At 38.1% G+C, this 16,654-nt stretch overlaps 3 protein-coding genes across 5 annotated transcripts in view; 2 read left to right on the forward strand and 1 right to left on the reverse strand.

The window, feature by feature from the left end:
- The window catches only part of fmoda (fibromodulin a), a 79,748-nt gene that overhangs the window by 44,021 nt on the left and 19,073 nt on the right, over positions 1–16,654 (reverse strand). The window lies entirely within an intron of this gene.
- On the forward strand, positions 793–6,700 carry prelp (proline/arginine-rich end leucine-rich repeat protein). Of its 2 annotated transcripts, XM_079844091.1 has the most exons (4): positions 833–1,125; positions 2,240–2,381; positions 4,228–5,210; positions 5,287–6,044. In XM_079844091.1, the coding sequence occupies exons 3-4, from the start codon at positions 4,232–4,234 to the stop codon at positions 5,448–5,450; spliced, it is 1,143 nt and encodes a 380-aa protein (XP_079700217.1). In that variant the 5' UTR covers positions 833–1,125; positions 2,240–2,381; positions 4,228–4,231; the 3' UTR covers positions 5,451–6,044. The 2 variants fall into 2 exon arrangements, with proteins under 2 accessions (XP_079700216.1, XP_079700217.1); XM_079844090.1 differs by lacking the exon at positions 2,240–2,381 and having other exon boundaries at positions 793–1,125; positions 5,287–6,700.
- On the forward strand, positions 9,451–11,118 carry il19l (interleukin 19 like; the record flags this gene model as incomplete). The annotated part of the gene is made up of 5 exons (XM_079843942.1): positions 9,451–9,582; positions 10,078–10,140; positions 10,267–10,419; positions 10,748–10,822; positions 11,035–11,118. 5 exons carry the CDS (start codon positions 9,451–9,453, stop codon positions 11,116–11,118), a joined length of 507 nt encoding a protein of 168 aa, XP_079700068.1.

Raw genomic sequence — 16,654 nt, forward strand, 5'->3', positions numbered from 1 at the left:
AATATTATAACTATTATAGCATATTATTATGTGCATGAGATAGCTGATATAGGGGGGATTATTTGTTGTGGGTTGTGATGGGCCGGTAGGGTTTTAGGCTCCTAGGCTGTTTTAGAGCTCCAGTCAATCCCTGAATGAAGCTGGCCATAATTACCGCCCACAATTGCATGATTCTCATTTAGCACAAATGTGCAAATCTGGGACATCGCCAGAGATCTCAGAGGAAGACAACACTGAACACTCCCTTTAAAACAGGCAACTGTCTAAATGTTGGAACTCTTCAGACTTGCAATTCTGAAACACTATACATCACAGATGTTGTTACTCCAGATGTTGAAGTTCTCTAGGGTTTATAATATAAGGGTGGGTCTGCCTTTATGGTGTGAATGTGCAAATATGTGTGAGGAAGAAAAAAAGTGTTTCATTGGGATTAAAACATATGAATTGTATATCTCGTCACCACTGCTTTGCAGCTGCAGCTTACTGCACAAAGCACAAACACTCATGGGCCTGAAATCACAGGAAAGAGAGAAAAGGGAGGTGTGAGAGAAATTACCTAAAAACCTAAAACACTTAAAGTCAGACAATCCAAATAAGGGAGTTTACACAATAATTTTTTTAACCTTTTAAAAAAAATAGGAAGCTGTAAAGTACTCTGTAGTTCTAAACTAAATAAAAAGCACATGATTTTGATGAAGTATCCCAAGGATCCGCGTGACTGGGCAGGCAATGGTGCTGGAAAGAATGTTGACCCCACGCTTTCTGCATCGATCTCCACCCCATCCCACTGGCCCTGTAGTCCTTGATAAACACCCATTCACATGCATCAAGTGCGTACAGCAGGGTAGAAAAGATCCTGGTGTTAAGGGATGGACGTTTCAATTTAATTTGAGGCACTTTCCCTGAAGGCGGGGCAGGGAGACAGAATTGTTGACCTTCAGAAGGAAAAGAGGGAACGACCCAATAGGCAGCCTGCTTAGCAGAGGAGAACAGGGGAAGTACGGAGGAAAGAGGGGGAAAGAAACTGAGTGAGAGAGGAGGAGAAAGCAAGGTGGGAGAGCAAAACTCTGTGAGAGTAAGTGACAGCCAGAGGATTCATCAAACAAGGGCAGGAACCAGCAACAGGTAAGAAATGCTTTGTTTCTTCAAAATAGTCACAAATCAGTCTCAAAGGAGACAAGCAACATATAGACATACTGATCAGAAAATCTGTGAATACTGGCACGAAATGGAACATAAATTTAGGAGTTAATTTAGTCCTAAAGTCTATTTTCTTTAGCCAAGTTTCATTTATTTACTTAAATAATTGCATGATTACTTTGGCTGTTTGCTCACTACCTTTCCCAGTACTCTTGCGCATATTTCTTAGGGCTTAATTAATGTCCAGGTTTTTCACATGAACACCTCTGAGTACAATGCTAAAACAGGTAGATGTTTCCTTGCAAGCTTTCTGTTCTCAGTGTTAATACCTTTTAGATGTTAAAGTTTCCTTGAATGTAATATAATAAGAATATTAAAATATAAGACAAGATATTATATATAAAACAATATCAAACATATATAAATATAATTTATAACAAAATAAATTAAAAAAATTATACGTGGTTTAAATTTCTTTTGACCTGTCCAGGTATATCCTCCACCCTGATCTGTTAAAATCTTGTTGCTGTGTACATTTAAGATGTCAGAAACCAGTCAAAAGGATAATAAAAAAAATACACAACAGTGTATAGCAGAGCCTGGTTATAGTGATTCCATTAGCATCTGTTACATCCATCAAACTGAGCCATCCTACACTTGATATGTCAGGGGAAGCTTTTTCATTGATTTACTCCGACATTGTCATTAATCATATTAACTGCTTTGGTAGCAGACCTGTAATGCTTTTAGTTTGATCCATTTCTAGGCAAAACTATTACTCTCTTGATTCAGAAATGAGATATCCAAGAGACCTCTTTTGTCTTTTTTGACCACTAACCAAATCTAAAACACATCAGTTCCCTCCCATTTTGAGTCCTGCCAGCACTGACTCATAACATGTTTTTGTTATTATGAGTTTGTGTTATGCCTAGTAATGACCCAAATCTCCTTATATGGTCACAAATATTATTTAGCCTTTTAATTTTTTTCTGATTAAAATATACATTTCCCTCAAAGGCCAGATAGAATGGCAATCTCATTTGCACCCCACCTAAAGCAGGCATGCAGAAGAGAACTAAACAAATCAACATTTTCCCAGGTCTCCTTTTTCCCAAGGCCCGAGCCCTGCTGCTTGGTCTCCATGACCATGCAACTGACACCCAGCCAGACACTTTGAGCCAAACATCTGATTGCGATCATCCATCAGACCCGCTGCACTGCTCCTTGTTTTGTGCCTGGTTGTGAGTCTCTGCATAGGATTCATAAAACATTAATTTCTCTAGTGAAACGATTCCTTTAGGCTAAACAATGGAGTTGAACAGACAAGTTTTTAAGGTTTGACCTATCTAATCAAATAAAATGTAATATTATCTAATAGTAACCTAGTGTAAAAAAATATTTACATATATTTTAGACATGCTATTATCTACTAAGTTTATTAACCAAATTATATTAACACTGCTCAATATAATATATATATATATATATAAAAACTACCAAAGAAAATTACTGAAGGGAGAAAGATTTTTAAATTTATCAGTCTGTTTATTTTGCAAAGCATTTTTTTCCCCACTGAACCATAGTAAGAACAATAATCTTCGACCTGAGATCACTTCCCAGCAGCCAACCTGCCAAACTATTTCAGTGGTTTCAAATCTTTTATTAAGTCACAAGGACCCTGAAAAACATCCAAATGGCTGAACTGCAACTAAAACTTGAACATTCTGCTTTGTATTCAGAACATTCCAAAAGTGAACATCTGGACACTTAAAAATGGAAACTGAAGCACAGTTAGGTAACACAGCAAGATAGTGATCTAAAAGACACGAGACTCCACAGTAGAAAGGCCAAAAAAAAGCAAAATTAACATATTTGAATGTTGTCTAGTCAAGACCCAAAAGAGATGTGGCCAAAAATGAGCAGTTCTTGCTTTAAAACATGTTTCAAAGGGGATTGGGTTAAAGGTCCAGCAAAGTTAAAGCAAGACTAATATTGAATTACTGAAGCTTTGGTAGCATTCATTGTTATTAAATAGGAGTTAAGAAAAAGATGAAGAACCTTTGATAAGAGTGTTTGGCCTGATGAAGATGCTTTATTTACGTATATATATTATATTATATTATATATAATTTTTCTATTTTAAAATATATTATTCATTAATGTTGGCCTTCAATTACACAGATATGCAATAACATTTATTATAAACATGAAATCATATGCAATTATTAAAATACAATATAATAATTATAAAAAAATGTTCAACTGTTTTAAACCTCCATTAAAAAAAATAGTCTTTAATATAATGTGAAAGAAATCAAGTAACATTGCTCATCTCTGTAGTTTGTACTGCGTGTGAACTCCAACTGAATTATAAACTAAAGACAAACATCTTGAAAAACACTTTTGGCTGAGTACAGCAGGTTGGCTACTCAGTATGATCTAGATTTATTTAATCATCCAAGTAATGATGTAATGTTTTTGGTGTTCCACCAATCAGCAATTCAACTCCAAGTGGTGCAGATAGCATAGCAACACTACGACTGCTCTAGCAAGCATTGGTTTCCTCCAAGATCCCAGGGGTGTTTAGCCTGCTTCCCTCATTAAGACTCACTCTTTCCTAGGTCTTGCATTGCACAATAGATTCTTTATCGTAGCCCTGTGCAGAAAACCTGTAAATCCAGAGCTGTTTTTTTTTTCTTCCAGAGTCTGTAAAAGTCATAATAATCCAGCCTAACTGGAAGCATACATGACTGCATGCTTTAACAAAGACGACATCAAAAAAAGGGGGAAAAAACAACACTTTACAGTCTATGGCTCTGTCATCCCATACCCTGATCAAGATATCTAAAAAAAAAAAAAAAAAAAAGATGCATATTTAATATCTCAGTTGTTTCTTCTCTCCTTTTTATGTTTCTTTACCCCAAAAAAGACCCAAGAGAGCCCAGAAACCTTACACAAGTCTCTTTTAGAGTTTCAAAAAAGATCTCAGCGTTTCAAACTGTGACCTTGATTTTTCAAGATAGCAAAGTATGCAAATATGATAATATGACAAAAATGACAATGTTTCCTTGCTGCATCTCTTTTTAGGACCATGAAAGCTGGGCTTGCATACTGCTCTCTTCTTGTCCTTCTTCTGATCACGGATGTCTGTGGCCAGCGAAAACCAAAACCAAAGCCTGTCCGCCCATCTACCACCAGGAAACCTCCTGCCCCCAAGAAACCATCCTCTCCTGCCCCAAAATCTAAGCCCGAACCCCAGGAACCCACAGATTTCCCCCCTCCGATCCTAGGCCCTCCCTCTGAATTTCCAGACTGCCCAAGAGAGTGTTTTTGCCCACCATCTTACCCAAATGCCCTATATTGTGAAAACCGCAACCTCCGGAAGGTCCCAATCATCCCATTCCGAACCCACTACCTGTATCTACAGAACAACTACATTGATCAAGTAACCGCAGACTCCTTTAACAACTGCACTGAGCTTAAGTGGGTAAATCTTGGAAACAACCGCATCCGCTCAGTTGAGAAACAAGTGTTTGAGAAGCTGCCAAGCCTCCTTTACCTTTACATGCAGAGGAACGAGTTAAAGGAGGTGCCCGACGACCTGCCGGTCGGTCTAGAACAGCTTAGACTCAGCCGCAACCAGATCTCAAAGATCCCTCCTGGAGCATTCAGCAAAATGAAACATCTTGCGCTTCTAGATCTGCATCACAACAGGATCAGTGACAGCAGCTTGGGCAAGAACATTTTCAAAGATCTGAAGAACTTGATTCAGCTAAATTTGGCCCACAACATCCTACGGAAGATGCCTGCTAATATACCCAACAGCCTCTTCCAATTGTTCTTGGACAGAAATAACATCGAGGAGATTCCACAGGACTACTTCAAGGATTTTGCAAACCTGGCCTTTGTGAGACTTAACTACAACCAGCTTAGTGACAAAGGTCTGCCAAAGATGGTGTTCAACGTGAGCTCACTTTTGGATTTGCATTTGGCCCATAACAAGCTGAGCACTGTTCCCCTGTTCAACTCCGAACTGGAGCAACTTCACCTCAACAACAATAGCATCGAGAGTATGTACTTCGTTTCAATTTTTGTATTGTGCCACAGAATATGTTCCCAAAATAACACATTCACTTGTCTTTGCAGGTCTAAACGGCACTGAGATCTGCCCCACTAACTCTGACAACATGCACGATGAAAATGGAGCACCCAAATTGAGATACCTCCGTCTGGACGGCAATCACTTGAGTCCTCCTGTGCCCTTTGATGTCATAATGTGCTTCAGGCACCTCCATGCTATAGTAATATAAGATGTTATGAGTGATGAACAGATTTATGCTTGCCTGTGCACAACCAGGCCTTCCTGTCTACTTGACAGTACTGATTGAATCAAACAGTACCAGAGAAAACAAGTAAGGAGTTAAGAACAAATGGCAATGCATTTTTTTAATGTTCAGGAATGTTTCAGTGTGTAACCTAAAAACCTTCGATGCATCATATTTATTGAATTTTCTGTCTTAAATACAAATGAGCATGCATTAAACGTTTCTATGTGATTATACAGAACAGAAGCAGCAATGGCTGTGGTTGGAATTAATTAAACCCTAAAAATAAAGGTACATTAACTGACGTACAGTGCTACAGATAACAAGTGTAGTTACAATGAATAAAACAGCAAGAAGTAGTCTATAGGGGTAGACTAGAGATACGATGAATGATAAACAGGGGAATAATGTAACTACTGTGTAGTTGAAAATGTCCTTAATGTGCCTGTGTTTTTAAAGTACTGTGTGTAGCCCTGCCTTCATCTCGTGTCAATATTTCCATATAAATAAATACATATAGAAAAAAAAATCTATTAGAACATACTTGTTTTACAGTAATAAAAAAACATCATATTGGCACTAAAAGGGTATTTCACTTATTTCACTTAGGGTTTTTTTTTTTATTATTATTAATAGGCTCATTTAACCATTACATTTATATGGTTTTATATTGGTCATATGCCATTGTAGTGTGACATATGCTATCTAAAAGTAGGCTCTTGTCACTGCAAATGTAGAATGCACCTGCTATATTCCACACTTCACATAACACAAAAATACAATACAACAATAATAAATGGAGCAATTCCAATAGGATCCTTGCATCATTGGTGCTTGGGCCCTAATAAAACCAGACAAGATGTAATTTACATATACTCATACACATACACGCTTTTCCAAAGCTAAGTGTACCCAGAACAAAAATTGTGTCTATAGCGACATCTTGTGGAAACTATTATCATGTACAGTACATTATATTGAGCAAATTAATCTCTAAATGCTTTATTCAAATATATATATATATAGATTTATGATTCAAACACTTTCATTTAGATCAAGAAAACATATATTGCACCAAATACTATTAGCATCTCTAAATATTAAAAATTTTCTTTTAACAATTTATATTACATTCAATATGATATGGCTGTTTTCAGGCTGCACTAATGTTTATTGTTTAATACAGAAGTGGCAAAAAGTGATAAGATACAGGTTTTATTTTACTATGCAAAAAAAGCTCACAGGAAAAAAAAAATTATGAATTCAAGTAGTCAAGTAGCCCATTTACAGCAGATTTAGTACACGAACAACTGACTAAATATGATGAATAAATCCTAAAATATGTTAGTAACTACCTTTTCACACCTTCAGTCACGTGCACACTCGAGCTCTGAGGATCCCATTCTTGGGTCATTTTGAATCTGACTTGTGAATTCAGTGAATTGTTAAAAAGAGACTTGCTCTGACCGGATCAAAGATTGAAACAGTGAGTTGCTGACTCGAGAACAGATGCAACTGAATCGATCCAATTAACAAATGCATTGTTCAGTGTGATTTGTGAACCGATTAAGCAGGTTCCTTAAAAAATTAAACAAATCGTACACCGCTATCACGTCTCGGAGCGGGTGACGAAAGTAAGAGTTTCTCTAAATAAAAATACTCAGATAAAGTAGAGATAGGCTACTTGAAATATTTACTTAAGTACTACAGCAACAAAGTAAAACACTTTGTTACTGTCCACCACGGTGTCCTATAAAGAGTCAGCACTTCTTTGAATGAGTGTAAACCAAGTGTGCCACGAGTCCTGAAAAGTGAAGCCATCAAGCCAAAGCGTCGCGTTTGCCCCCAGGTGGTTGGATAAAGGTCATAAACCCCGCCCTCACCATGAAATGTAATGGGACATAAACAAACTAAACAATCAAATTACACTTCAAATACATTTTTTTCACTCTGAAGTGTTCGTTTTTTAAACAAGTTTGGTTTTAGTAATGATTGACAGCTGAGATTGACAACTTCTCTGAGCAAGGTAGTCAATGAGACACTAAAGGACATTGTTCGGGAACTTCAGGAGGAGATTTAATTTCATTCCATTAAAATGTGAACGGTACCCAACCCTACCTGTATCCCACCTCAATATCAGCAAAAGTGTTTTGCAATACAATATGAACACAATAAGTAGCCTACATTGTGTTTATTTTTTGATGTAAGTACATAGTAGTTAAGGCCACCTAATATAAAGTGGGACCAATGTCTTTACTACCTTTCTGGACCTTGAAAGTGGTAGTTAAATTGTGGTCTATGGAGGGGTCAGAGAGCTCTCCAATTTCATCAAAAATATATTAATTTGTGATCAAAGATGAGCGAAGATTTTATGGGTTTGAAATGACATGAGGGTGAGTAATTAATGACAGAATTGTAATTTTTTGGTGAACTAACCCATTTAAACCTTTTAAGGAAGAATAATGTATATAAAAGTTAACCACTGAAATTATGTTTCAGATGTCCACATGTTAGTGTTGAGTGACATAAAATAATACAGCCAGGAACTTTTTCATATCCAGTAACAAAATGATTACATTGTTTTAATTCTCTTCCTGCTCACTGATTGCAAATGAATTTAGTGTTTGAACATCTTCATATTTTAAACGACAAATTAAACAAGTTTTTCTCGTATTTGTTTCCTTGCTCTGCAAGGAATTCTTACGACAGACAGTTACCTGTATTTCAGAGACAGGTTTATTAGCAAACATTCAGAGTAACTATTGTTAGGAAGGACAAAAAGAAAACAAACTGCCTGCAGCATCAGGAAACAGAGCAAGGAAGATCTGAACTTATTTCCTGCCAATGCCAACAGTACCAGAAATAATGAAAGAAAAGCATTCTTCTGGACCATGGTGTGTACTTTCAAAAGTCAATCAATTCTGGTCAATTGATTATGAAATTACCAGTAAACAAACATTGTCATATAACACAACAATGTCGGGAAGAAATTTGCTGTCATGTTCAAAACCTATATGAAACTCTGACGTAACTGTCAGCCTTTATCAGATGAAATGAACACGTGCAATGATGTATAGATGGTGGTAGGGACAATATGTTCGCTCTGAGCTGTTGAACGAAACATCCTACGGTCAGATTTTGGAATCGATATGAATTGAACCGTTATTACTTGACAAGCCCCTGATACCCAAGGCGGCCGCAGGGGGACTGTCCCTGTGGCAAGTGTACAGTAAGCTGCCTTAACAGATCTGCAAAAAAAAAAAAGAATAACCAAATGATGAGATAAAAGTAGTGTGGTCTTTCTTCCTCATTACTAAATTAAATAGCGGTATAAATGGAGGATCATGTGACACTGAAGATATTTACAAACTGTCAGCTTTGCCATCACATTACTGTATTTTTGATAAAACAAATACACCAATGCGCATTAGAGCATTAGAAGGCTTCTTTCAAAAACATTACAAAATCTTACCAACCCCAATATTACCAATTCCTCAACTACATAGTACAACAGGTATTGTACAGGTATTGTACTACAGGTATTGTATAACATTATGTACGTCAGTCATTATTTGAACAGAAGTCCTTCCATGTTAATTCCCATAGTGATTAATTAAAAATCATTCACTTCCTCTTACTGTAATGGGAGGTAGAAGAAAATCAAGGAATACCTGTCAAAATTCCCCTCGTGTCCCACTATAAGAGCACCTGCCCTCAACATGCAGAGGTGCACATCATTCTATGAAGAAAACACTCCTCGGACCTCACTAGGTAACACCACATAACACATAGCATATATATTTATGTTATATATGTATTATTATTATTATTATTTATTATTATATTTTATCCTAGAACAGACTGATACAGCTCATACAAATATAATACTATGTAGCACATACAAGGTTGTGTTTGACTGTCTTTTCTTCATTTCCCAGGTTGAATTGTCAGACGTATAATGAAGGACTTGATTATCATAAATAGCATGTTTGTATGCATCATGCTGTGTGGTCTATGGGACACAGCACAGGGTCGGAGGCTTCACTTGGGCAGGTGTAAAGTGAACATTCACACCCATGAACTCAGGCACCACTTCCAGCACATTCGTCAAGGCATGGTAAGCACGCTTACAGTCTAGCTTAGTCATGTGTTAGTTTCAGCATTTTCTTGTTAAAATAGCTGGTAGCGTTTTGATGCGAGCTAAACATGTATAAATAGTGCCAAGTCAATTCCCACCATAACAATAACGTCACCGATGATGTCAATGGGATTTCTTGACATGTCAACCAACCGGTTGCTGATTTATTTTAACTATTTAATTCTTGACTCTGCGTGTCTAAATCAAAAGAACAGCATGTGGAAAGACATGCTTTTATGTTTCAGTTTTGAGTTTAAAATGCCAATGACTTCTAAGCATGACAAAGGAAAAATTAACAAAATGAATACAGTGACCCCGTGGAAATTCCTGGCAATGTGTTCAGCTCTTCGTCAGGCTGAAGAATCATATCCCTGGCAAAAAATTAGTGGCCTAATTTTTATTGCGTCAGTGGTTTGAGGTTATGTAGTGATTACAATGGTAAACGCAATCTGATAAAATCTTTTGTTTTGACAGATTTCAGCAGATGATCAAAAGGGAATCAGATTACTTAGAAAAGACGTAATGAACAGTTTACAGGTAACAAGTTTTTTTGTGGCACCTATAGCATCATAACCTTAGTAGAATCAACTGATCAATTAAAATGTGCCATATATTACTAAGACTGTCCAAAATCAGTGATTTATGTGTCTTCCCCGTTATTAGGCTACAGAAAGCTGCTGTTTCCTCAGGCAGCTCCTACACTTTTACATGGATAAGGTCTTTATCACCTACACCAGCAGTCATTCTCTACATCGCAGAACCACCAGCGTCCTGGCCAACTCCTTCCTCAGTATCACCAAGGACCTGCGAGTGTGTGTAAGTACAGACAAGTTAAAAAATGTTTTTTTTTTCAAACTGTAGCAATTGTAAGACTGGAAAAAAATGGGAAAAGTCCTGCATACTGTCGTAACTCACAAATATTTTTACAAAGGTCAAGGCCAAAGACCTTCTTTGGGCTCTTGATGACATCGGAAATCCCTAAGGAAGGTCTTTGAGTAAAACATTGCTTAGTATTAAAAATGTGTATGCTACAACATTTTGTGGGACTTTTCTTCTTCTTTTTTTGTCATTGTACCAATTGTAAGTCTTGGAAATCTTTTAGCATACTAACTTAACCATGTGATGTTTTCTGTCTATCCAAAAGCATGCTAATGCACACTGTGAGTGCAGTGAAGATGCCAGACTAAAATTCACAGGCATTCAAACCATGTATGACAAGGTAAGAGACATTATTCACTGAAAGGACACATAATAACTAGGCCTGCAAAGTTCCTCAGACTTTTTACACCTATCATGCATGCAACACTTATAATCTTAGCTCAGTTAAACATATTTTAACATATTTAAATACTTTCCACCAAATTTAATAACTTTTCCCCCACAATCAGCACAGTAAATGAAAGAAAAAATAACTTTCTTTTTGTCTCTCAGCTTGATCAGGCAGCAGGACCCGTGAAGGCTATCGGAGAGCTGGATTCACTACTTGAATGGCTTGAAAGTTTCCAACAACACTGATAATAGACCAAGACCAAACTTAAGTGAAAATGGATATTTATTATATTTATAAAGCTGCATAGATTCAAGAATAAAGAATCTTTACTACTTGATGTTTAAAAACATGCCTTGAAATATAACGGGTGCGGATTACTTTTTCAGTATTTGTTTCCTTATTGTTTATGTGAGAATAATTTATGTAATTAACTACATTTTGGGCCATATTTCTAAGCATATTTGCATGATGTATAAATGTCATGCTGCAAAGTAGACCTTTAAGGTCAGTTTTCAATGTACTTGTTTTTATTGTATTTATGCCTTCATAAAAATGTATAAAATATAAAATAAAGAAATATTTAAACTATTGTGCATCACCTGTTTTACCACAAAATCTATTCTGATTAATTGAGGCACATCATAAGAAATCGTTTAAGAACTTATCTTTCATATGTGGAGTTTCACCTCATCAGAGTAAACATAAGTATACCATACGTTTGTCATGTTTATGCTAAAGCGAAACACCCTGATGCTAAAAAGCTGCAGTGTGAAGTTTTAGCACGTCATCACTCAGTGTTTTCTGACAGACCTCTTTATCAAGTGTCTACAAAAATACAAACAGCATTTATCACTGAGTTTCAATTAAGGTAACAGGTTCACAGCTATTCATATAAGACAAGATATTAAGGTCATACCACATCCAATTCTGACTTAATTCTTACTAGAGAGTCTTCACAGCACAAACAGTGGTAAGAAAGGGGAAAAAATTATCACACTTCTTATAACACTTCTGTTAAATGTCGTTGTACGGCTGATTTCGGAATAGCATTCAACCATACTAAGAAATAGCAGAAGAAAATAGTAAGGGTATTTACTATTAGTCATGTGCCTGAAGCCAAATACCTTATACGGAAAAGCACGGGTAATAAATGAATAAAGAATTCAAACAAATAATAGGAAAAATACTCGGCATAAAAAGCAGTTGCAAATGTACAAAATACACATAGCCAACTCATCTTTGCACAAATAAAATGTGCAACACTACGTTTTACTATACCAAATTATATGTAATCTAATTCATTTAACTTACAGTGGAACGTTTTCCTCGACATCTTGCGATTTCGGGGCACACAAGTTCCTGAACATAATGAATGATGGGATATGCTTGGCTTCGAATGCCGCTCTGAAGCAGTATTCGAGATAGTGTGTGCTTAGTGTGCATTAAGGGCCCTGCACTTTAGCAATTTTAAGACATGGGACAGTCCCACAAGACAGCAAGTGTGGGTATTTGGACAGGGCATTTGGCTCTGCTGCACACCCCTACTTACTATGCTATTCCTAATTCAGTCTAGCATCTTAAAGGATCATGAAACCCCCCTTCTGCAGCTTTTTTTCACACCTTCGATTTGAAAAGGCTTCCAAAAAGGGGCATGGTCGACTGCGAAAAGGTGGGATGGGTATTGTGTGGAAAGAGGGAATGGTTTGCATAAATAGGGGAGTGTCATTAGGCGCATTAAAATTAGCTAATTTGCAAACCGGCGGCAATGCACAAACACAGGTGACATGGATAGCGATACCGACAGCAGCAGTTACAGCGTTTCTGAGACATGTTCTTGGTTCACACGTTGGCAATGTTTACAACAGAGAGATGAGGGATGAAGGATGAGTACAGCGAATGAGAGAGCTCTGAGATCAGAAGTGACGTGCAGCAGGAAGAACAGACAGAGATCGCTCTGAATGTCATTCAGCTCTTCAGATCAGCATAATTCAGTGAGAAATGAAAAGAAATGTTATTCTGTATGACGAAATATTTTGCAAACATGTGATAATAAATCTATATTAGTCCAAATATGCACACTGTTTGGCAAGATGAACAACGCGCCCACGAACACAGTCTCTACATGCTTGCGATGCGATAGAGGAGTGGGGGTCCCACGGAGATGTACTCGGCGGGGAAGCCTCACTGTAATCCTCAGGTCACCCAGGCTTATCAGCCAAAGTAGCCCCTTTTCTGGTGCACAAGAAAAGAAACTAGATCGGGGTGTAAGCGAAGGGACTCAACCCCGTAAGAGGTTTCACTGACCGTGCATCTGAAGTGCAGAGCGGCGCGCGCTAGGTTGCCGTGACAACCCGTGCTGTCCCAGCAGCTAGAATAAATCTATATTTGTCCAAATATGCACACTGTTTCACTAAGAGCCCGAACACATGCGGTTTAGTGCATGTCTGTGACCACAAATAAAACGGAGAAGACGTGGCTTTTGATTCTTGTTGATATTTCATTCAAAATATTGTTAATTACAGATCGGTTATTTTGCACTCCTGACATAAATTAAGAAATTAATGTCAATGCTTGTAGGTTTGCCATGCGATTCCTCAAGTTAATTTTACTTTACCGAACCTTCTTAGCAATGGCTTCCACAGACGGCGTCCCGGTTACAGCTCGCTCAGCGCCCTTCGTATCAGCGCAACCATCCGCCTCGGCTGTTCCACCGTAGATTATCGTCTTTACCCACACGAAAGTAATCCAGGGAGCACCTTCACGACTGACTCAATGATTCAATGCTGAAAACAACACCTCACTTTCCTCCTTGACTTTTCTGCACGCTGCTTGCTAAACTTCCCCACCATGTCTCAACAATAATGATGGAAGATGAACCTGACAGAAGTGACTGATGCATAATAACTAAATAAAATTTTATGCATACTACAGCGCAGTGATTGGATTGAATGAGCTTTATGTCATGAATATATGTAGAGAATCACTCGAAACGGTCAACGTCAGCATGTTCAAGCAGCCCAATACTTGGGCCAAAAGTACACGCTGACGTCAGCTTTTGTGACGTTGCTCCGACTCAGCTTTTCAAACCGGAAGACAGAAATCGCTCTGAAAAATGCAAAAATAACTATTTTTCACATATGAATAACATTAATGAGTACCTTTAGTGTTTTCAATGATGTGCAGCCTATACATATCTGTTTACATCTCAAAAAAAGTGTTTTGGGGTTTCATGACCCTTTAAATACTTTCACAGGTCTCCTTAGTGACTTCTATTGGCCAATTATGGTATTCACGTTTTAAGAGCAGTTTTACTGGTATAGTATATGAGATATTTAGAGTAAAGAATATCTTTACATGAGAGGATGAAGATAGAGAAAAGCCTATTTTTTAATTTTTACTGAATAAATTGAATATTTAAAATGTAAAATTAAATTTCTGATAAATCTAACAGGAAGTGCCAATCAGGTCTGTATACTTGACCTTCAGATATGAAATGCAAACTGTTTTTTTTTTTACAACCCCAAATCAGAAAAAGTTGGGACAGTATGGAAAACGCAAAAAAAAAAAAAAAAGAAGTGATTTTTAAATTTACTTTGACTTGTATTTCATTGCAGACAATATGAACATAAAATATTTCATGTTTTGTCCGGTCAACTTCATGTCATTTGTAAATATGCATCCTTTCCAGGTCATTCAGACCTGCAACACATTTCAAAAAAAGTTGGGACAGGAGCAATTTAGGGCTAGTAATGAGGTAAAATGGTTAAATAATGATGTGATTTGAAACAGGTGATGTCAACAGGTGATTGTAATTATGATTTGGTACAAAAGCAGCATCCAAGAAAGGTCTAATCCTTTAGGAGCAAAGATGGGCCGAGGATCGCCAGTTTGCCAACAAATACGTGAGAAAATTATTGAAATGTTTAAAAACAATGTTCCTCAAAGAAAGATAGGAAGAGATTTGGATATTTCACATTCAACAGTGCATAACATAATTAAAAGATTCAAGGAATCTGGAGGAATTTCAGTGCGTAAAGGACAAGGGCGCAAGCCTAAGCTGAACAACCGTGATCTCCGATCCCTCAGGCGGCACTGCATCAAGAATCGTCATTCATCTATAAACGATATCACCACATGGGCTCAGGACTACTTTGGCAAACCTTTGTCAAGTACCACAATACGTAGTTACATCCACAAATGCCAGTTGAAACTGTACTGTGCCAAAAGAAAGCCCTATGTTAACAGTGTCCAGAAGCGCCGTCGACTTCTCTGGGCTCTGAGGCATCTGGGATGGACCATCACACAGTGGAAACGTGTACTGTGGTCGGATGAATCAGTATTTCAGGTATATTTTGGGAGGAATGGACGCCGTGTGCTCTGGACCAAAGAAGAAAAGGATCATTCAGACTGTTACCAGCAAAAAGTCCAAAAGCCAGGGTCTGTCATGGTATGCGGTTGTGTCAGTGCCCTTGGCAAAGGTAACTTGCACTTCTGTGAAGGCACCATTAGTGCTGAAAAGTACATAGAGATTTTGGAGCATAATATGCTGCCTTCAAGAAGACATCTTTTCCAGGGACGTCCATGCATATTTCAACAAGACAATGCAAAACCACATTCTGCACACATTACAAAGTCCTGGCTGCGGAGGAAGAGGGTACGGGTACTTCACTGGCCTGCCTGCAGTCCCGACCTGTCTCCAATAGAGAATGTGTGGCGCATTTTGAAGCGCAAAATGCGACAACGAAGACCCCGTACTGGTGCCCACCTTAAGACTTGTTTGCAGGAAGAATGGGACAAAATTACACCTGAAACACTTCATCACTTGGTGTCTTCAGTCCCTAAACGTCTTTTAAGTGTTGTGAAAAGGAATAGCAACATTACAAAGTGGTAAATGCTTTACTGTCCCAACTTTTTTTGAAATGTGTTGCAGGTCTGAATGACAGGAAAGGATGCATATTTACAAATGACATGAAGTTGACCAGACAAAACATGAAATATTTTGTGTTCATATTGTCTGCGATGAAATACAAGTCAAAGTAAATTTAGAAATCACTTCTTTTTTTCTTTTTTTTGCGTTTTCCATACTGTCCCAACTTTTTCTGATTTGGGGTTGTACTAATAGTTATATATATATTTATATGGTTTAACCCTTGTATGGTGATACACAAATGAGAGTAAACTTTATGAATGAAAGCGCAGCGTGACCGCTAAAGGCCCGGGTATACTTCGGCCGTCCACGTTCGTGCACCACCTGCATGGCGTAATTTTCGTCATGCGGAGGGCTCGCGGCCGGCCGTACACCCTGTCCACGCGCAGCCCAAATTTTGAGACCGCGCGGACGGTCCGCGTGCAACAGCGCATGCGTCAACAGTATAGAAGAGTCCACTAGGTGGCAATACGCACAGTATTGAGCACAGTATTGAGCACAGTGTTCCGCCGTCGAAGAAGAGTGTGCAAAGACCGGTTTAAAAACAACACGCTTGAAAAAAAAGAGAGAATTTTTGATTCTTCAGTGTTTCTTCCAAACTATGTTGCAATGGTGGATGCACTACAGTTCTTTTCCGATCATGCCCAGCGAATGTCCCGTTGATGACAGGACTCAGTGCTGCCCTCCGATGTCTGGTGGAGCATAGACACTTTTTTCCTGCGCATGTGTCGAACGCGATCATCTGCGCGCATCCGTGGTGTAGTATACTTTGAAAGACGCGCGGACAGGGCTGCGCGCGTGACGCGTCCGGGCGCGGTGAGTGAAGTATCACCGGGGCTTTATAGCCACCTTTC

The sequence above is a fragment of the Gobio gobio genome, assembly GCF_949357685.1.
Source record: "Gobio gobio genome assembly, chromosome: 19".
Classification (NCBI taxonomy): Eukaryota; Metazoa; Chordata; class Actinopteri; order Cypriniformes; family Gobionidae; genus Gobio; species Gobio gobio.

Coding starts and splice junctions, on each gene's coding strand:
- prelp (XM_079844090.1), top strand. CDS start 4,232: ATGAAAGCTGGGCTTGCATACTGCTCTCTTCTTGTCCTTCTTCTGATC. Junction 5,211..5,286: donor CAACAACAATAGCATCGAGA/GTATGTACTTCG, acceptor TTGTCTTTGCAG/GTCTAAACGGCACTGAGATC.